This window comes from Pelodiscus sinensis, chromosome 4 (genome assembly GCF_052426305.1).
Source record: "Pelodiscus sinensis isolate ZL-2025 chromosome 4, ASM5242630v1, whole genome shotgun sequence".
In the NCBI taxonomy this organism is placed as follows: domain Eukaryota; kingdom Metazoa; phylum Chordata; order Testudines; family Trionychidae; genus Pelodiscus; species Pelodiscus sinensis.
Window position 1 is genome coordinate 248,911 of NC_143055.1, and position 22,566 is coordinate 271,476.

General features: G+C 49.6%; 1 protein-coding gene across 1 annotated transcript in view; it reads left to right on the forward strand.

The window, feature by feature from the left end:
- Nucleotides 1-22,566, forward strand: part of M1AP (meiosis 1 associated protein) — a 74,551-nt gene that overhangs the window by 37,468 nt on the left and 14,517 nt on the right. The window contains exons 4-6 of the mRNA XM_025184314.3: nucleotides 4,010-4,183; nucleotides 7,309-7,459; nucleotides 18,879-19,020. Of these exons, the coding sequence (XP_025040099.3) occupies nucleotides 4,010-4,183; nucleotides 7,309-7,459; nucleotides 18,879-19,020 (467 nt within the window). The remainder of the gene's footprint in view (nucleotides 1-4,009; nucleotides 4,184-7,308; nucleotides 7,460-18,878; nucleotides 19,021-22,566) is intronic.

Sequence of the window (22,566 nt, forward strand, 5' to 3'; positions counted from 1 at the left end):
AGGGTGGCAGCAGGGACACTTGAGAACCAGTGTAGGCTCCTGAATGCTGGAGGGGCCCTGAGCCGCAGGGCTGGATCAAGGCAAGCCGAGAGCCACATCTGGCCTCCAGGCCTGAGTTTCCCCATCCCTGATCTATTCCTTTCCTAATGATTCCCAATATTCGGTTAGCTTTTTAGTCAGCCACTGCACCTTGAGCAGATGTTTTCAGGGACCTATCAACAATGATTCCAAGATCTCTTCCTTGAGTGTTAACAGCTATTTTGTATCTATAGCTGGGATTATATTTTTCCATGTGCATCACTTTGCACTTATTAGCACTGAATTCCATCTGCCTTTGTGTTGTCCAGTCATCTGGTTTTGTGAAATCCTTGTCCTGGGACCTTAATCTAACTCTTGTGGAACTTTTACTGAGCATTACCCAACCCTTTGTGAACGGGAGTGGAGTAAATAGTTATGTCCCAGAAAGGTGCTTCAGCCATCTGTGCATTTTTCAAAGAAACAGCAAATGTAGAAGCTAAAGAGCTAATACATTCTCTGTAGGCATGGTGAACCATGCCCTCTCTGTGCAGCAGGAATACCCAACAGCAGTTGATGCTTTGAAGAGAGTTGAACAGGAAATGGCTCTTTGTAGGTAGTTGCTCTTTGAGAATATAATTACTTAGTGTCATTTCACTACTGCTGCCATACCAGGGCAGGGCCAGCTGCACATTTCTATCCCGTAAGGGACAGCGTTGAGTTTCCTTTCCTAAGGCGAATCGTTTTGCCAGCGCACTCACAGCATGAAGGCAGACACTTTGCTAAACCAGAAGCAAAGGGCAATGTGTATGCTTACTGAGAGAAAACATTCCCTGTTTGCACACCCAGTGTCATTCCAAGAGGAGTCACCATTGCTCAGCACTGTGTGCACATGCCATTGATCAGAGAGCAGCTCTTGTCTTCCCTGGTGCTTTGTTTTCCAAAGAGCTACAGTCATCTCCAATCTATCTTGCAGAGCAGAGACTATGAGTGGCCACGTTGTGCAAGCAGCGGACTCGCCCACTAATGCTGTGCACACAGGGCACTCTTCAGAGAGGAACTGATTCTTGCCAGGGCGCTCTTCAGAGAGGAACTGATTCTTAACCACCATGTAAAAGAAGCAGTGAGGGACAAAAAGGCATCTTTTAAGAAGTGGAAGTCCAATCCTGGTGAGATAAATAGAAAGGAACATAAACACTGTCAAATCAAGTGTAAACATGTAATAAGAAAAGCAAAAAAAGATTGAGGAACAGCTAGCCAAAAACTAAAAAAAAAACCAACAACAACAAATTGTTTTAAAGTACATTAGAAGCAGGAAGACTGCTAAAAAACCTGTGGGTCCTCTAGACCCAAATCAGGGAAGAGATCTTGGAGTTATCGTGGACAGTTCTCTGAAAACTTCCACACAGAGTGCAGCGGCGGTCAAAAAGGCAAATAGGATGCTAGGAATTATTAGGAAAGGGATAGAAAATAAGACCCAGAATATCTTACTGCCCCTGTATAAAACTATGGTACGCCCACATCTTGAATACTGTGTACAGATGTGGTCTCCTCACCTCAAAAAAGATATTTTGGCCTTGGAAAGGGTTCAGAAAAGGGCAACTAAAATGATTAGGGGTTTGGAACTGGTCCCATATGAAGAGAGGTTAAAATGACTGGGACTTTTCAGTTTAGAAAAGAGGAGACTGAGGGGGGATATGATAGAGGTCTATAAAATCATGAGTGGTGTGGAGAGGGCGAAGAAAGAAAAGTTATTTATTAGTTCCCATAATAGAAGAACTAGAGGACACCAAGGCTGTGTCTAGACTGGCCAGTTTTTCCGGAAAATCAGCCGCTTTTCCAGAAAAACTTGCAAGCTGTGTACACTGGCCGCTTGAATTTCCGCAAAAGCACTGACTTCCTACTGTAAGAAATCAGTGCTTTTTGCAGAAATACTATGCTGCTCCCGTTCGGGCAAAAGCCAGTGTAGACAGCTGAGATTTGTTTTCCGCAAAAAAGCCCCGATCGCTAAAATGGCGAAAAAGCGTCCTGCCAATGTAGACGCTCTGTTCCAAAAATGCTTTTAACGGAAAACTTTTCCATTAAAACCATTTCCGGAAAATCATGCCAGTCTAGGCGTAGCCCAAATGAAATTAATGGGTAGCAGGTTTAGAACTAATAAAAGAAAGTTCTTCTTCACACGGCGTGTAGTCAACCTGTGGAACTCCTTGCCAGAGGAGGCTGTGAAGGCTAGGACTATAACAGAGTTTAAAGAGAAGCTAGATAATTTCATGGAGGTTAGGTCCATGAAAGGCTGTTAGCCAGGGGATAGAAATGGTGTCCTTGGCCTCTGTTCGTCAGAGGCTGGAGGATGGCAGGAGACAAATCGCTTGATCATTGTCTTCGGTCCACCCTCTCTGGGGCACCTGGTGCTGGCCACTGTCGGCAGACAGGCTACTGGGCTAGATGGACCTTTGGTTTGACTGGTCTTATGTTCTTACACCTGGCACATTCCTCGGGAAGGAGCTCTCACCCTCAGTGGCACCAATGTCCATCAAGGAGGAGCCCATGTTGCCATTAACCTGTGTGCTCAGCATCCTTGGAGAGAAGCTGCAGTATTCGCCAGTGCCATGCTTCCTGGGGAGGGGCTGATTGCCTGGAGCACCATGTGCCGGGTATTTTGCAGAGAGGAACTCACACAATCACTAGCGTTTTACTCCTAAAGGCACAGTTCAGGCGTGTTCACCCGCACAATATTTTCAGCAGCCTTCAGAGGCAAGAGGAAGCGCTCACTGGGGCCAGGTGTCTGGGGCCCCTTCGGGGAGGGGAGGGTGCATTCCCCAGCATCTCAGTGGATTGTGAGAGGAGCATTAGCACCCTCGACCCTCCAACCTTCCAGGCAGGGTTCCTAAAGCGGGAGATGGGCTGCTGGGCATGCTTGTGACGCAGCTCCCTTATCCTTCAATTGCACCTCTGCGCTGTGAGCACTTCAGAGCAGAGACCCGCCTGCTGTGCCGCACCTGCAGACTTGTTGGCACTGCTAAAGAACATTGACCAGGAAGGGGCTGCTTTGCTCCTTAGCTGAAGGAAGGGCTATACTCCACTGCAGCACAGTTGCTGCCCCCTGGGAGCAAGTCTGTCTCCAGCTGTGCCATATGGACTGCTGCTGCAGTTCCTCTAGAGATTTTCCATCTAGCTAAGCGAAGCGTGCTCCCACTTCCGGTGGGGTGAAATGGTGCTGGCCAGGGTGGCCCTTCTGAGCAGGAGCCTCTGCTGGTTAGTAAGGAAAAGAGGGGTGAGAGGAGCCAGTGCGGATGCTCATATGGCCAAAATATGCTAAGATACCCTGGCTTAAAACTGACAGTAAGTGATCTCCATCACTCGGTGTGCAGACCCGCAAACTAAAGTAAGTGGGCCACATTCAGGGCTGGCCTTACCATGGGGCGAATTGAGGCGGCCACCTCAGGTGCCAGACTGTGGGGGGGCACCACTAGGACCCGGAGTGTAGAAAATTGTGTCTGCTGCTGGTGCAGATGGAGTCTCTCTGCAGTACTATGAGGGGCGTAGAATAGGAGGAAGGCAGAATTGAGATCTTGCAAAGTTTTGGCCCAAGCGACAGGAATAGGGGCGTCATTTGAGCTCCCCACCTCAGGTGCCAAAATGTTGTGGGCCAGCCCTGGCCACATTGCTCCTCATTGACCCCCTGTGCTCCCATTGCTTAGCAAGCCCTGCCGCACAGTGAGGAGAATGTCCCTCCCCAGGGGACCAGGAGGCTAAAGAAGGTGGCTGTGAAGTGCACTGAAACAAACTGGGAGTGAGGAAAGTACTTAGCCATTGGGACACTGGTGCAGCTGCTCAGAGGGACCACAACACAGATGACTCATAGGCTCAGTGTTCAGAGGACTCGTCCCACCTGGGAGAGTCGGGGGGCAGGTTTACTTGGTCCTGCCTCAGCACGGGGGAGGAGCGGGTGTCCCAGCCAGCCTTAAATTTCCATGATTCTCTCCTTCTGCAGACAGTGTGATCCTGGGGATGGACATCGACCTTCAAACCATAGGGAATGATGTTGTCAGCATGGAGACTTTCTTTAAAACCTGGCTTCAGGATCGTGGCACAGACAGAGAGCAGCTCCATCTCCTGCTTCCCTCGGGAGGCTTCCGTCACGTCACTGCCCCCAGGACAAATCTAAGTATTTCATCTTCTCTCCCCAAGACTCTCGGTGGCACACCAAGCAGACAGGCCGTGCGGTAGAATCACCCCCCTGGGGTACAGTCACTGCCTCTCAGTAAGGTGACAGTCTGGCTGTGGCTAAATCCATAGTTGAGGCTGAGAAGGGCAGGTGCTTTAGAATGCCCCATTTTCAAGTGCGTATGAGATGTCTCCATTGGGACTGAAATGTCTCAGGGCCGAGTCTTACGTTCTGGCGCTGTAGATTTGCATTACTATGGCTATGCATTTGCCCTGCCTGGGCTGCCCAAAATGTGCCTCTTGATAGTATAAAGGTGCCTTAGTGTAGCAGAGAACAGCCACACTGGGTCAGACCGTTAGTCCATCTTGTCCAGTATCCGGTCTGCCAACAGTGGGCAATACCAAAGTGTACAGAACACAGCACTTGGAGGGACTCCACACATCTCCTCCTCCTGGCTTCTGAGGGTATGTTTGCACAGCAAGGCTAAAGACCAACTAAGCTATGCAGCTTCTATTGCGGACATCAATTGCGTAGCTGAAGTCAAAATAGCTTAATTCGGCTTTGACACTGTCTGCACAGCAGGAAGTCGAAGGAAGAACACTCTTCCTTTGATTTCCCTTGCTCCTCATGAAATGAGGGTTACCACGAGTCAGAGTAAGAAGTCCTCCAGCCTGATATTATTTCAAAATAAAGGCTTGTGGTATAGATATGCACTATGTTATTTTGGAATAACATCTGAAGAAGTGGGCTGTGCCCACGAAAGCTCATGGTACCATCTACATGTTTCGTTAGTCTATACAGTGCTACCAGACCATTAGTTATTCCAAAATAATGTTGCTGTGTAGACATACCCTAGAAGTCAGAGGTTTGGGGTCATCCTGAGCCCATCCTGGATAGCAGCCACTGAAGGACCCATCCTCCATGAACTTCTCTCGTTCTTTTTGACCTTTCAGCTGTCAGTGTCCCATGGCAATGAGTCCTACAGGTTGACCGTGCTTGGAGTGAAGAAACACTTCCTTTTGTTTGTGTTAAACCTGCTGCCCATAAACTGTGTCAGGTGACCTGTTCATGTGGTGTGGGGAAAGCCAATAACCCTTCACCATTCATTTTTCTCACTTTCATGAGTTTATAAGTGATTTAAGTTTGGCTGGGATAGAAACAAAACGCCCTGAGCTCATCTGTTGTGCTTAGTGGGAGCCAGAGCAACGCCTACAGAGGTTTCCTCTTACAAAATGGTTTGATTTGTTCTTATAGTACGGAAATAATTGACAGGTGGCTGAAATTTGGAGCTACCAACAGCTACACATTTGTGGGAGTAAACAGAACAATCCATAGGGAACACAATTTTCCTTACTGGTTTCACTTTGGTCTCCCAGTGCCCTCCACCCCACCATGGGCAGCACTCCCATTACTAGCCAGCACCCACCCTCAAGAGACTAGTTTTAAATGTGTGGTCATTAGAAGACTGGAAATCTGAATTCCTTCTAATTGCAGCAGAACTAGGTGCTCCCCCCCAGCAATTACTAGCCATAGGGTCACACCTGCATTGCCATGGGAGTCTGAGCTCTACCCATCACTGCCTGTGTGAGCCGGCGCCAGTTTTAAATTCACCACATGCTGTTGCCATCACAGCAGCACACATCTGTCCTCTACAGGCACTGCATGGGCAGCTCCCAAGCAGAGGCCAAGCGGGTGGCATGCGCTCTCACAGGTTTCCTTTAGCATGGGTGGTTCAGAAGCTGGGTTTGCCCTTTCATTTAGGAGGCCTTTGTCTTCAAAAGCTGCATTTATAGGCAGGGGCAGGCACTCATTCTGTTTGTTAAAAAATGGATTTTGTTCCTTTTGAATCTCACACTTAATACACTGCCTTGTTGGAGCAAAGGCCTGGTCTGTACTAGAAAATTAGGTCATTTTCACCCCTCCGAGAGAGAATTAAAAAAATCCATGCCACTGAGCAGCATAGTTAAACCAAACTAATTTCCAGTGTAGACAGCACTACATCAGTGGAAGAATTCCAGCTGTAGCTTTTCAAGGAAGTCCTTGAAAGGGAGCCAAAGCCCAGAGTGAGGTTAGCTGCATGGCCAGAAGAGAAAAGAAGCTACCTACAGCCATTACGTAAGCAAGATCCCTTTGGATGTGTGCCAGTGTCACCATTGTGATAAGATCTCACAGATTACGTGGCTATCGTTCTTCAGAGCCAAAGGAGAAACAACCAAGACAAGTGCTAAGGGAAAGAATGGGTTGAGACCCTGCTATGGAGCTAGGGTATTGTCTCAACTCCACCTTCCTTCAGCTGTTCAGAGGATTTCCTTTCTTTTTAGCCCATCTCCAAAAGCCATTTCATCAATATCCTAAACAGGACACGGTCTTGCTCTTTGTTTCCTCCTCCTATGTGGACAATTTACAAAGAGAGAGAAACTGTCTAGAGAAGAGTGGTCTGTTCCTGGAACAAGGTGCTTCTAAGTTGAGCTCTGCAGCTGGCACACTGTGCGCCTTTTATTGAGCTGACTCCGCACCATTTCTGCACATGCCTAAACACTAAGGCTGCGTCTAGACTGGCCGCTTTTGCGCAAAATCTTGCCGCCTGTCTACGCTGGCCGTGAGTATTTGCGCAAGAACACTGACTTTGTAATGTATAAAATCAGTGGTTCTTGCGCAAATACTCTGAAGCTCCCGCTCAGGGATAAGCCCTCTTGCGCAAGTATTCTTGTGCAAGAGGCCAGTATAGACAGCCATATTAATTTCTTGTGCAAGAAAAGCTGATGTTTAAAATGGCCATCGGAGCTTTCTTGCGCAAGACAGCATCTACACCTTCATGGATGCTTTTGCACAAAAGCAAATCTTTTGTGCAAAGGCACATGCCAGTACAGACGCAGCCTAAGTACGTGTTAGTTCCTCCCCTGTTTCAATGGGGAGAATTAGTATTACCCAGCTTGTGAGGGAGCTGAGAAAGTTCATTAGCTAGACATTGTTGTCCTGGTGTACCATACTTTGGATTGGTTGTTTCCTGTTAGATGCCTGCCAGCAACTAATATTGTTCAGTGTTTGTACACCACAAGGAGGATGTAAAATACAGTGTTATTACTGATTCTATTTCCAGTCATCTCTGCCAAATTTCTTTGTAGCATGTGTGAAATGTGATATTCAGGAGAGACTGCTTAGCCCAGCTCTGCTTCCTGGGGCAGCTGATGTCACAGTGAGAACAGATGATGCCAGCCCACCATACCAGATGGCAGCCTGTCCAGCTACAACACTGTCTAAACTCCAAGTCACAAAGTAAGTAATGCAGCATGCACACTTTCTGCAAGAGCTGCAGAGAGATTGGTTAGTTTCTCATCTTTGTGCACATCTCAGCACCAATGTCATAACATCTTTGCAAGGAACAGGGAAATTCATGTTGTTCTGAAAGCTTATTAGCCTGTCACTCAGCATGGACATGAAGAGCTGAGTTCTAAAGGCAAGAAACAGGTTCTGACATTGCCAGATGTATGGTTACCATATGCCAACTATACATCTGTTCAGAGCTGAAGGGAGCTCCAAGAGCAGGGACGGCGCACATTTCAGCAGAAAAACCACAGACTGAGTGAACTAATCATCTCTTTGTGAGACAACTAGCCGCACAGCACAACCACATCTACAGCAATAGCGGGATGCTTCTGCGCTGCCACAGAGTGGTGGGATGAAAGAGTGTTTACTGCCCCAGCAGGCAGATACAGCCCAGCTCCCACAGCAACGAAAATCCCAAGCACAGCCACAGTCCAGCAGTGGTTAAAGCTCAGGGAGTTGAGGCTGTCAGACTCACAGAACCATAGGGATGGAAAAGACCAACCCCAACTAACTCATCCCAGCCAGGGCTTTGTCAGGCCAGGACTTAAAGACCTCTAGGGATGGAGATTCCCCCATGGAACCCATCCCAGTGCTTCCCCACCCTCTAGTGTTTCATCTTCTTGGCTACAAGGACATACTATCAATTCATCTCCAGTTTCTCATCCACTGGAATCCCCAGGTTCTTTTCTGCGGAGCTGTTGCTTAGCCAGTCTGTCCCCAGCCTGTACCAATGCTTGGGATTCTTCCGTCCCAAGGGCAGGACTCTGCACTTGTCCTTGTTGAACCTCATCAGATTTCTTTTGGCCCAATCTTGTCTAGGTCACTCTGGACCCTACCCCTACCCTCCAAACGTATCTACCTCTCCCCCCACCTTAGTGTCATCTGAAAACTTGCTGAGGGTGCAATCCATCCACTCAGCCCGATCATTAATAAAGATGTTGAACAAACCTGATCCCAGAACCAAGCCTTGGTGCACTCCATTCAATACTGACTGCCAACCATACATCAAGCTATTGATCAGTACCAGGGCCGGCCCGAGGCATTTTGGCACCCTGGGCACGGGCGTGCAGCGCCGCCCCCAGGGGCACGGCGCATGCGCGGGCCTGCCCGTGGGGAGTGGGTCCGCCCCTCCCCCCATGGTGAGCAGGCCTGCCCCTGGGGCGCACAGCGCATGCGCGGCCCGGCTATGGCCGCTGGCGCACAGCCCGGGACCCACCCCCCGGGTGTAAGCGCGGCCCAGTCCAGCCCGGTCGTCGCTGCTGGCACACGCGCTGGGCCGTGTAGGGCCCCGCAACCGTGGGGGGGAAGGGCGTTGCTGGCCGGCGCCGTGGGGATGCAGGCGGGCCAGTGCGCAGCACCTAATGGACACCACGCACCCCTTACAGCTGCCATCAGGCGCCCCCCATTGGTTGGCGCCCTGGGCAGCTGCCCGGCTCACCCATGCCTCTGTCCGGCCTTGATCACTACCCTTTGGGTCTGACCGTCTAGCCAGCTTTCCGTCCATCTTACAGTCCATTTAGCCAATTCATACTTCTTTAACTTGCGGGCAAGAATATTGTGGAAGATCGTATCTAAAGCTTTGCTAAAGTCAAGGCAGTGCTTTTTTTGTGACGGTACGGCCCGGAACAGCGTGCCGTCAGCTATTTTCCCAGCACACAGAAAAGGAATGGCATTTCCTCCGTGTGTACCGGCACCTGTTTTCCTAGGGTGGCTCGTTTCAGCCTGGGGTACCGGCACCTTTTTTCTTACAAAAAAGCACTGAGAATGTGTATCTCATCTACCGACTTCCCCATGTCCACCAAGCCAGTTATCTCATCATAGACGCTAATCAGGTTGGTCAGGTACGACTTGCCCTTGGTGAATCCATGTTCCTGATCACTTTCCCTTCTTCCAAGTGCTTCAACATGGATTCCTTGAGGATCCCTCCATGATTTTTCTGGGGACTGGGGTGAGGCTGACTGGTCTGCAGTACTCTGTTTTGGCCTTCTCCCCTTTTTTAAAGATGGGCCCTACATTTGCCTTTTTCCAGTGGTCTAGGGCCTCCCCCAGTCGCCACGAGTTTTCAAAGGTAACAGCCAAAGGCTCTGCAGCCGCATCAGCCAGCTCCCTCAGCACCCTCGGATGCATTAAGTCCGGCCCATGGATCTGGGTGTGTCCAGCTTTTCCAAAGAGCTCTTCCCCGGTTCTCCCCCCCCGCCCCGGGGCTGCCCAGTGCAGCAGTGCTGAGCCGACTTGGTCTGTGAAGGCAAAGAAGCACTGAGCACTTTGGCGTTCAGGGTCGCCAGGTGCCTGCTAGTGACCCAGGCAATCTGGTGTTTTGCCTCCTGTCCGGTGAACAAGTTCAGACAATACCGGGCACCTAAACTGTGTGGTACTTTCTGATTTTCTTTCCCAACCAGGAGGCGAAAACACTGGGTGCTTATTTGGTTCTGCAGGGGAGCTGTCTGGCCCGGCACAGGAAGATAAGATGGTGGGCGGCCACCAGCAGCCTATTAGGGCCAAAAAGCCTCAAAAGTATTTCTTAAAGGAGCCATGCTGCGTTTTGTTTTGTTTTTTGCATTCAACAACTTTGGTCTCCCCCCCTTTTTTTTCTCTCAACAGAATTTTTTGGGGTTTTTCTTGGGGGGGGGGGGGAGGAGGAGGAGATGTTTGGTACTTTTGGTTAAACCATCTGGTAACCCTACCATCTTTCCCCACATCATCCGTCACTGGGTTACCTCCCCCAATCAGTAAGGTCCCACCCCTCCCTGACCACCCTCTTATTGCTAACATGGCTGTAGAAACCTCTCGTTACCCTTCACATCCCTTGCTGGTTGCAATTCCAATTGCACTTTGGCCTTCCTGATAACTCCCCTGCATGCTCGAGCAATATATTTATACTCCTCCCTAGTCATATGTCCAAGTTTCCACTTTCGAAGCCCCTACCTGCACTGCCCACACTTCCTGCCTCCTAGTGGCATACTCAGGGATCCCCCTCCCTCCTTCTCCCTGCTGTCTTCCTACGCTTGTCCAAGTGAGGAGTTTGTATCTTCAAACCCCTGGCCTATTCCCCTTTCCTAGCAGGCTTTGCCATGAAGGGCGACAGCCAAACGACTCTTTTCCCCCATTCTCACAGCAGCCTCACATGGCTCACTGCTCTCTCTAGAATGAGCCTCATGCCCTGAACCCAGCCTCCAGGGCAAAGGTAATACTTCCCGAGGCTTGCTCCTGCTCCCTGGAAGCTGGTTTTCTGGTACTGGGAAAAAGGGGCTCTGAGCCCCAATTGTGGGGTTCTAGATCATAAATAAGAACTGGGAGCACAAATCTAGCTTACTGTTGAGCTCTGGTTTGTTCTTCAGAGACCTTTCTCTTACTCCCCAGCAAAACAGAATCCCAGGGTTAGGGTTAGTGAGATCCAAGAGAAGTACTGGCTCTTTGCACAAAGCTGTGGAGCTAGATGTCTTATATCCAGCTTCTCCCTCCGCCCCAGCGTTCACCTCACACTCTACATTTACTTGCATTGAAAAGACAGAGTCAGGTTATCAGCAAAATACAGGACACTCTTAAGTGATGGACAAACACTTACTGAGCACCAGAGCTCCCTCTAGTGACTAGAGTCTAGCAAAGGGTGATGCTGGGGCACCATTCCGCAGTGGAAAAACAGCAGTTAGTTAGTCCTGTAGAGCTCGCAGACCTGCCAGTTCTGGAGGGAGCTATTTCCCTGCCAGATACAATAGCAAGGAAAGCTCCCCCTTGCAAGTAGAGTGCAGCTACTTTGTCAGGCTTGCCAGCGCTCAGCCTCTGTTGCAAATGAGTTAGTAGCTGGGTCCCATGGTGGATGGGCCGCTACATATAGCTGAGCAAGGCAATGCTACTTTTTCACACCTCCAAGTTAATGTCTCCTTTCCATCAGGCATTTGTTCGAATAAAATAATAATAATGATCGGGCCCACCAATGGGGGAAGGGAGACAAAGGGGCAACTGCTCTGGGGCTTGGCAATTCAAAAGGGCCCAGGTCTCCCAGCCACCACTGTGGTAGCAGTAGCCACTGGTGCCCTGGGCGGCACCCAGGGTGGCTAGCTCTTGCCCCACCTCTTCCAATTGAGGTCCTGCCTCTTCTGGGGCCACAGAGCCATACCCCTCCCCCCCCCAGCTTGCCTAGAGGCCAGGCAAGTCTGTCGGCCCTAATAGAGACAGGATCTCTAATTCTTTTCTGTGGCTAGTGTTTAGAAGGAATTTCATTTAATCAATGAACAGCTTCCTATGCAATGATTTTAAAATCCCTGTGTTGGGGGCCCCCACCCTCGACTGGGGTTGCCGCCCTTGTCCAGGGCATAGTTCAGCCCACTTGGGCCTAGCCCCAAAGTGCAATGCCCCTCTTTTAGGGGACATATGGCCCCCTGGCCTAGTCCCAAAGTACCTGCCCCTGTAGTAGGGGGAATACGGCCTCCTGGCCTAGTCCACAGTACACAGGCCCTGAAGCCTTGTCCCAAAGTATGATGCCCCTGTGGTAGGGGAATTACAGGCCCCTGGCCTAGTCCCAAAGTATCCTGCCCCTGTGGTAGGGGAATTACAGGCCCCTGGCCTAGTCCCAAAGTATCCTGCCCCTGTGGTAGGGGAATTACAGCCCCCTAGCCTAGTCCCAAAGTATCCTGCCCCTGTGGTAGGGGAATTACAGCCCTCTAGCCTAGTCCCAAAGTATCCAGCCCCTGTGGTAGGGGAAATACGGCCCCCTAGCCTAGTCCCAAAGTATCCTGCCCCTGTGGTAGGGGAAATACGGCCCCCTAGCCTAGTCCCAAAGTATCCTGCCCCTGTGGTAGGGGAAATACGGCCCCCTAGCCTAGTCCCAAAGTATCCAGCCCCTGTGGTAGGGGAAATACGGCCCCCTAGCCTAGTCCCAAAGTATCCTGCCCCTGTGGTAGGGGAATTACAGGCCCCTAGCCTAGTCCCAAAGTATCCTGCCCCTGTGGTAGGGGAATTACAGGCCCCTGGCCTAGTCCCAAAGTATCCTGCCCCTGTGGTAGGGGAATTACAGGCCCCTGGCCTAGTCCCAAAGTATCCTGCCCCTGTGGTAGGGGAATTACAGCCCCCTAGCCTAGTCCCAAAGTATCCAGCCCCTGTGGTAGGGGAATTACAGGCCCCTGGCCTAGTCCCAAAGTATCCTGCCCCTGTGGTAGGGGAATTACAGCCCTCTAGCCTAGTCCCAAAGTATCCAGCCCCTGTGGTAGGGGAATTACAGGCCCCTGGCCTAGTCCCAAAGTATCCTGCCCCTGTGGTAGGGGAATTACGGCCCCCTAGCCTAGTCCCAAAGTATCCAGCCCCTGTGGTAGGGGAATTACAGGCCCCTAGCCTAGTCCCAAAGTATCCTGCCCCTGTGGTAGGGGAAATACAGCCCCCTAGCCTAGTCCCAAAGTATCCAGCCCCTGTGGTAGGGGAATTACAGCCCCCTAGCCTAGTCCCAAAGTATCCAGCCCCTGTGGTAGGGGAATTACAGGCCCCTGGCCTAGTCCCAAAGTATCCTGCCCCTGTGGTAGGGGAATTACAGCCCCCTAGCCTAGTCCCAAAGTATCCAGCCCCTGTGGTAGGGGAATTACAGGCCCCTGGCCTAGTCCCAAAGTATCCAGCCCCTGTGGTAGGGGAAATACGGCCCCCTAGCCTAGTCCCAAAGTATCCTGCCCCTGTGGTAGGGGAATTACAGGCCCCTAGCCTAGTCCCAAAGTATCCTGCCCCTGTGGTAGGGGAATTACAGGCCCCTAGCCTAGTCCCAAAGTATCCTGCCCCTGTGGTAGGGGAATTACAGGCCCCTAGCCTAGTCCCAAAGTATCCAGCCCCTGTGATAGGGGAATTACAGGCCCCTGGCCTAGTCCTCTGTACGCCAGCTCTGCAGCCTCGTCCTCTAGCTGAGCTCCCCACTCGCCGGGGTCAGGGCAGGAGGGGTGGGGGCCGGGCCCTCCCTCTCCACTGGCCCTCCCTCTCCACTGGCCCAGGGCCCTATGAGCAGCGGGCAGCTCCAGCACTGGGTCAGGGGGCTCCTCCCCGCAATGCTCCGAGCCCTCGGGGGCTTTCCCAGCTCCCTGCGCCCCGGCGGCCCCACCTGTGGGCATTGGGCTGCAGCGGCACTGCCCCTGCCAGCGTCAGCGGTGTCCGGGTCACAGGGGGGAGGGCAGCCCCATCGCTGGGGGGCGAGCCTGGTGGCAGGGCGCTAACTCCAGCTCAGGCCGTGGTCTGCCCCTTCTGAGCAGGCCAGCAGCCTTTTATACCTTGGCTCCCCTCGGAGCATGCCCAGTAGGGCTGTGTGGGTGGGGCCCTCTCCGCCCCCGGCGCTAGGTGGTTTCCCTGGGCTTGAGTGCGGGGCGGGGCTGCCCCGTCACACCCTGCTAGTCACCTTTGTATATACTTGTGATTATATCGAAGATTAACTAATTGCAGTTAGCTCACACAATGAATTGAAATGTATTAAATATTTTTGGATGTTTTTCTACATTTTCAATATTGATTTCAGTTACAACACAGAATACAGTGTTTACAATGCTTATTTTATATTATTATTTTTTCTACTAGGGGGCTGTGCCCCCTGCTCACTATGCTGGCCAACCCATCTCTTGGCTGGGGAGAGCCTGGGGCCAAGGACACCTGACCCCAGCTCTCCCCCCCCACCCATTGACACCCACCTCTCCATCACCAGGGAGGTCCCCGGCTCTTCCCCCTGCCACCAGAGATGGCCCAGCCCTGAGGCCGCCCCAACTGCTCTTGGGTCCTCCACCTGCTCCTGGCACTATGCCCCTTCTAGCCTCTGGAAGGAGCTACGCCAAGACTGCGCCGGGCCTGGCTCTTCCCCCAGCCACTAGGGTTGCCAGGTGTCTAGTATTGAACTGAACAGTCCGTTATTTTTGCCTCCTGTCCGGTAAAAAAATTCAGAAAATACTGGACACCTAAAATGCCTGGTACTTTCTGATTTTTTCCCGGCCAGGAGGCGAAAATCCCGGGCAGTCTGGCTCAATACAGAGGCAGCCTTGCAACCCAAATGCTTATCGGGGAGCTGGCCTGTCCAGCGCAGGGAGGCAAGATGGCGGGTGGCCGCTGGCCACCTGTTAGGGCCAAAAAGCCTCACCACATGGTTTTTAAAGGGGCCACGGTGTTTGGTTTTTTTTGCTCAACAAACTTTTTCTTGGCATGTTTTTGTTGTTCAGTATTTTTTCTGAAACCATCTTTAACCCTACAAAGGTGCTAGGCCAAAGCTGCACCCAGCTTTCCCCTGGGCCGCCGGGAGAGGCTGGGCCCAAGCTGTGCTGGGTCCACCTTTCTCTCCTGGCAGCCATGAAGAGCCAGGCCCAAGCTGCACTGGACTCGGCTCTCCCCCCGCCACTGGGAAGGGGACTGAGGGAGGGAAGGGCCGTAGGCAGCCTCTGCTCTCCATGTGGGCCTTGGGAAGGGCCAGGCTGGGAGTTGGTGGGGTTTGTTCCTGTGGATGCAAAGTGACGTGGTGACATCACTCTGTAGTCCCATAGGAAAAAATATTATATATTAGAGCGCGATTACGACTACTTGCACTGTAAAATTGATACATGAAAGAAGTGATACTTACATGGAATCTCTTTATCATGAAGCTTACAAATGTAGATTACAGGCAGTCCCCGGGTTACATGGATCCGACTTACATGGGATCCCTACTTACAAACGGGGTGAAGCAACCCCGCACTAGCTGCTTCCCCCCCAGCAGACCAGGGAGACGCGAAGCTAGCACCTCCCCCCAGCAGACCAGGAAGACACAGAGTGGCTTTTCTCAGCAGACACCTCAGCTTGAGAATAAAGGACTGAGGCAAGTGAGGTGTGGGAGAATAAAACTGAGCTCTGGAGAAATGTTTGGCTAGAGTTTCCCCTACAATATGTACCAGTTCCGACTTACATACAAATTCAACTTAAGAACAAACCTACAGTCCCTATCTTGTACGTAACCCGGGGACTGCCTGTATTTGGTTACATAACTGCATTCGAAACAAAACAATGTAAAACTATCGCTCCTACAAGTTTACTCAGTCCTGCTTCTTGTTCTACCAATTGTAGAACAAACATGTTTGTCCACACAGGTGGGAAATCCTGCTGCCTGCTTATTATTTACAATGTCACTAGAAAGGGAGAACAGGCCTTCACATGGCATTTTTATCGCCCACGTTGCAAGGTATTTACTACCAGATCTGACAAACATTGTATGCCCTGTCATGCTTCGGCTGTCATTCCAGAGGACATGCTTCCATGCTGATGATGCTCATTATGAAACAAATGCATTAATTTAACTTGTGAGTGAGCTCCTTGTACGTCTCCTGCTCTGGTTTGCCCTCATTCTACCATGTTGTTCATATTAGAGCAGTTTCAGATGATGAGCCAGCACCTGGCATTGCCCACTGTGGGCAGACAGGAGGACACTGGGCTAGATGAACCTTGGTCTGACCCAGCCTTGCCGTTCGTATTCACGAATGCTCTCACAGTGGGTTTGAGCAAACACAAAGATAGCACTCCGATAAGTTTGATCATAGAGATCCCCTTGAGGCTATCACCCCCAGTGTACTGGTCATACCACTGAGCCAGCCCTACCTGCCTTCTGGAGCATCCCACCATCCTGCCTTGCTGGGCCAGAAGCTCTGGTCTCCCCCAGCCAAGAGTTGGGGTAACATTCCCCCCGCCTCCCCTCAGCAGACTATCACAGCTTAGCTCTGGGAGAGTTCAGTTACAGGGCCTTGACCAGGAACACAGCCCTCATAAGGGACCAAAACCAGATCATTCCATCTTACGCTGTATAAAAGTTTTACACAGAGAAAGCTCATGAGGTTCACTCTCTTTATCAATGAAAGGGAGATACGCACAGCTGTGCCCTTCCTCCCCATAACAATTATTTACACGGGGTTTGATAATAAACAAAAGTATTTTTATTAAGTTTGCAAAGTAGGAGTTAGAACATAACATAAGAGCGGCCGTACTGGGTCAGACCAAAGGTCCATCTAGCCCAGTAGCCTGTCTGCTGAAAGTGGCCAGCACCAGGTGCCCCAGAAAAGGTGGACTGAAGACAATGATCAAGCGATTTGTCTCCTGACATCCTTCTCCAGCCTCTGACAAACAGAGGCCAGGGACACCATTTCTACCCCCTGGCCAATAGCCTTTTATGGACCTAACCTCCATGAAATTATCTAGCTTCTCTTTAAACTCTGTTATAGTCCTAGCCTTCACAGCCTCCTCTGGCAAGGAGTTTCACAGGTTGACTACACGCTGTGTGAAGAAGAACTTTCTTTTATTAGTTTAAACCTGCTACCCATTAATTTCATTTGGAATTAAGTGATCGCAAGTCAAAAAAAAGAGATCAAAATATGTTACTAATCTAAAATAAACACACTCACGAATCATACTACACTAAGGCTACATCTACAATGTGAAGCCATTTCTGGTATCCCAAAATAGCTATTCTACTTTTTAAGAGCAAGCCCATTATATCGAAATCTAATGGGATCACTATTCCAACATTCCTGTAAACTTCATTGCATGAGGGTTAAGAGACGTTTTGGAATAGCGCTTTATTTTGAAATTTGGCACCATGTAGACAGTGCCAAATTTCAAAATAAGCTATTTTGAAATAACCTCAAAATAAGTTACGCGATAGAGCAAATTGTGTAGCACAAATTGCGTAGCTTATTTCGAGGTAAAGGTGCTGTGTAGATGTACCCTAAGAGAGATCCTTACAGATCATAATTCTCACCGTAGTCCTTATTTCTGTTAAAATCCTTCAAAACAAGAAACAGGCATCATTATCTCCAGCAACTAATAACTAAATTTGTTTGAGTTAACAAGAAGTAGGACATGGTGGACTTGTAAGACATAAACTTTTACATTGCTTGAGTTTTAAATGAAGGTTTTTTGTAAAATGTAAGTTCAGCTTTCATGATAAAGTGATTGTACCACAGTACTTGTATGAGGGGAACTGGATTTTGGTTTTTTTAGAGCACAAATGTTTGTAATAAATAAAATGTGCACTGTACATTTTGTAGTCTATTTTAATTGAAATCGGTATATTTGAAAATGTAGAAAACATACACATATTTTTAAAATAAATGCCATTCTATTGTTTAACATAACAATGAGTTGTGCAATCGCAATTTTTAATCATGATTAAATGCTTTAATCACTTGATAGCCCTAAAAACTCTTAGCATGTGTGTATGAATGTACGTGTCCAAAGCATTTACAAATATTGACTGAACAATGCTTTCCAGTCCCCAGTAAGGCTACAGAAGGAACACTTCAGACACCACTAAATAGCAGCAACATCTGGGGTGGAGTACAGCAACTGTTTAACAGCACACAACACAATAGCAGAGTATAGCGTGGGAAGTGAAAGAGAATCATGATCCAGCTGAAAGTTTAGGAAAGAATATTATTGTTAGAGCTGGACTGTGACACAGACATGCGAGTGGTTAGTATTTACATCTTGTACAAAAGAGCACCATCAAGGACAGAATGTAGGGTCCTCGATTCTTTGCTGGCCAGCAAGCATAGCAAGCCCTGTCTTTGTGCAGCAGCTTGGCTTTACTCTGAGCTCTCTCCGCTAAGTAGTGACTAGAACCAGCAATACTGAGATTTTAAGCCATGGCAGGATTATGGCAGATGGTGTGATGGTTGCTGGCACCAAAAACTGGAGCTTGGATTCTCCCCCTCCCACAATGAGTGTTTAGAATGCTGGATATGGGTTGCAGCTTTTCCTCCCCAAGTGAGTATTTAGGGCACTGGGTGTAGATTGCTCCCCCCCCCCGCCCGCAGTGAGTGTTTAGGGCTCTCACAACACATGTGTATTGGATCCCAGCTCTTTCACTACCATCACACCCTGGGTGAAAGTGTTTAACAGTCAGCAAAAGAAATTATGGGTTGAACATAGAGGCTGTGTCTAGACTGGCAAGTTTTTCCACAAAAGCATCTGCTTTTGCGGAAAAACTTGCCAGCTGTCTACACTGGCCGCTTGAATTTCCGCAAAAGCACTGACGATCTCATGTAAGATTGTCAGTGCTTTTGCGGAAATACTATGCTGCTCCCGTTCGAGCAAAAGTCTTTTTCCGAAAGACTTTTGTGCAAAAGGGCCAGTGTAGACAGCAGAGATTTCTTTTCCGCAAAAAAGCCCCGATGGTGAAAATGGCGATTGGGGCTTTTTTTGCGGAAAAGCACATCTAGATTGGCCACGGACGCTTTTCCGCAAAAAGTGCTTTTTCGGAAAAGCGTTCTGCCAATCTAGATGCTCTTTTCCAAAAATGCTTTTAACCGAAAACTTTTCCGTTAAAAGCATTTCCGGAAAATCATGCCAGTGTAGACATAGCCAGACAGTCTTCATCAGCTTCCCCCCCCTTTTTTTGCAGGGCTCTGAAGTCTGAAGGGGTTTGTGAATCAGTGCTCTTTGGGCTTCCCTTCATCATTAAACCTACGAGTTGTTGGAAGCTAGATTGGGATGAACTGGAGACGAACCAGCACAACTTCCATGCTCTGTGTCACAGCTTGCTGGTGAGTACTTTCAAGCTGCGGTCTGGATTGCTCTGGGGAAGAAGCGTTCAGGCTGCTCCACGAAAGTGGTCCCATAGACCTGCAGCTTCTGGTTTTAGTCCACAGCTGCACCTGTGAATTCTTCTACCAGATGCATCGAAACTATTTGACAGCAGATGGCCAGAGATAAGACACAAATATTTTAACATGGGTGTGACGGACCGGGCCGTGTCTGGGCACAACTGAGGGTGTCAGCTCAGGGCGAATTGCTCAAATCCAGGGCTCCTTACAGCCCCCAGACTGGTGACCTCTCCAAACAGGCCACAAACCACTCCCACAGAGCACTTCAGCAGCCTGCCTGAAGCCTCATGAGCAAAACCCCTCCGACGCCCCAGCAATACCCGTGCCCCAGATGGCCCCTGGCCTATACACAGGTGGGGGGTCCTAGCACCCAATCCCACCTACCCCGAACAAGTTCTGTCCGGTTCCAAGAAACCAGCCACAGATCCCTGGTCAATTTACCCTCTGGACCTTACCCATAAATCACGCTGGGCCAATCCTTTAGAATCTATATCTAAAGGTTTATTAACACAAGAAAGAAAAGCATGAGAGTAAGGTTGTTAAAGAATATTACGTTACATGCACTGAATCTCCCAGTCCTCGGTGCAGGCTCTAGCAGAGATGTTACAGCTGCTGGTTTAAAAGTTCTTATTGCACATCCTAGCATCAGGATGGGTTCACAGGTCTTCCGGGCTCTTCGATCCCTGCAATGCTGCCTCTGGGATGAAGTGCTGAGCTGAGAACAAAATGGCATCGACCACATGGCCTCTTTATACCCCCTTCCTGGCCTCTTCTGGTCTCAGCCGGTCACCTGGTCCTCAGCCTCTCTCTGCTGGCAGCTCTTAGGTCTCCGCCCTCATGCTTTAGGTGTGTCCTTGGCCCATCAAGTGCCATTGTTCCACAGGGCTTCGCTAATCAGCCTGTCCATAGCAATGCTTAACCACATTCGGAGAAATATTCAGCTTCCACACAGATTACAGATTACTACCTACACACACAAACATTATACATTCCATAAATAGCGTACACAGGCTCAGCAAACAACAAGCTCCCATTCAATACCCCACATGGCCCCCTTCTATATCATTGTTGGGGCCAGCACCCCCACCTATGGGTGCAGCCATGATCCGGCTGCTTCCCTCAAATTCCAGTAACGTGACAATGGGGGAAGAGCATAATTTAAGAAAAGGGGAAAAGGGATCCAGGCACCCATTCTTGTGACCTCAATAGTATGCAAGGACTTAGAACAAATTATGAAGAAACAAATATTTAAAGATATGGAAGGAAATGGAAAATAGGATGAAATGCAACATGAGTCTCCCAAAGGTAGGTCATAGACTCACAGAAGATTAGGGATGGAAGAGACCTCATGAGTCATCAAGGCTAATCCCCTGCACAAAGCAGGACCAATCCTAACTAAATCATCCCAGCCAGGGCTTTGTCAAACTGGGACTTAAAAACCTCTAGGAGTGGAGATTCTACCACCTCCCTAGGTAACCCATCCCAGTGCTTCCCCACCCTCCTAGGGTATGTCTAGACTACAGGGTTTTGTCGACAGAAGTTTTGGTGACAGATACTGTCGACAAAGCTTCTGTCGACAAAGAGCGTCTACACTACATTCAGTTCTGTCGACAAAGCAAGCTGCTTTGTCGACATAACAGTGTGGACGCAAAGGACAGTTTAGATGCAATAATGCCTTCTGTCGACAGAACTCTGTCAAAAAAAGGTGTTATTCCTCGTAAAATGAGGTTTACCAGTGTCGACAAAACTGCTGAGTTCTGGCGACGTTATGTTGACAGAACTCAGCGGTAGTGTAGACGCAGGTTTAGTTTTGTCGACAAGAGTCCACTTTTGTTGACAAAACCCTGTAGTCTAGACACACCCCTAGTGAAATAGTTTTTCCTCATCTCCAACCTAGACCTCCCCCACTGTAACTTGAAACCATTGCTCCGCGTTCTGTCATCTGCCACCACTGAGAACAGCCTCTTTACATCCTCTTTGGAACCCCATTCAGGGAGTTGAAGGCTGCTATCAAATCCTCCCTCATTCTTCTCTTCTGTAGACTAAACAAGCTCAAATTCTTCAGCCTGTCCTCGTAGGTCATTCGCTCCAGCCCCCAAATCATTTCTGTTGCTCTCTGCTGGACTTTCTCCAAATTATCCACATCCTTTCTATAGGTGGAGACTGGATGCAAAACTCCAGATGTGGTCTCACCAGTGCCGAATAGAGAATAATCATTTCCCCCAATCTTCTGACAATACTCCTCCTAATGCACCCTAATGTGCCGTTAACTTTCTTGGCTACAAGGGCGCACTATTGACTCAAATCCAGCTTCTCGTCCACTGTAACCCCCAGGGCCTTTTCTGCAGAACTGTTGCTTAGAGAGTTGATTCCCAGCCTGTAGTGGGGTTTAAGATTCTCCTGTCCCAAGGGCAGAACTCTGCATTTGTCCTTGTTGAACTTCATCAGATTTCTTATGGCCCAATCCTCTAATCTGTCTAGGTCACTCTGGACCCTATCCCTGCCCTCCAGCGTATCTACCTCTCCCCCTAGTTTAGTGTCATCTGCAAACTTGCTAAGGGTGCAATCCATCCCCTCAGCCAGATCATGAAGATGTTGAATAAAAATGACCCCAGGACCGACACTTGGGGCACTCCGCTTGATACTGGCTGCCAGCTAGACCTCAAACTGTTGATCACTACCCATTGAACCCAATGATCTCTTCATCTTATAATCCATTAATCCAAGCCAGATTTCTTTTACTTGATAGCAAGAGTACTGTGGGAGACTATAACAAAAGCTTTGCTAAAGTCAAGGTCTATCACATCTACTGCTTTCTGCATATCTACAGAGCCAGTTACCTCATCATAGAAGGCAATCAGGCTGGTCAGGCAGAATTTGCCCTTGATGAATCCATGCTGTCTGCTCCTGATCCCCTTCCTCTCCTCCAAGTGTTTCAAAATGGGTTCCTGTTCCATGATTATCACAGGGACTGAGGTGAGGCTGACAGGTCTGCAGTTGCCTAGATCCTCCTCCTTCCCCTTTTTAAAGTTGGGCACTACATTTGCCTTTTTCCAGTTGTCCAAGACCTCCTCCCCCAATTGCCATGTGATTGCAGAGCCATTACCTTTGAAAACTCATCAGCCTACTCCCTCAGCACCCTCGGATGCATTAGAGCCCACCCCATGGACTTGTGCATGTCCAGTTTTTCTGAATAGTCCTTAACCCCGTGGTCACCAACCATTCAATCATGATCGACTGGTCGATCGCAGGGGCACTGCCAGTCGATCGTGAGGCAGTGTTCCCAGGCCTCCTTCTTTGTTCCCTCCACTTCCAACAAGGAGCCCACACTGGTGCTACAGACTCCTGAAAAAATAGAGCTAGCTCCAGCTTCCTGCAGCATGGGGGAGGGGGAGAGTCCCACAGCTCCGTGCCACATCCAGAGCCAGATCTGGTGCAGAGCCTCAGGACTTCCACCCATGCTGCAGGAAGGAAGGAAGGCAGCAC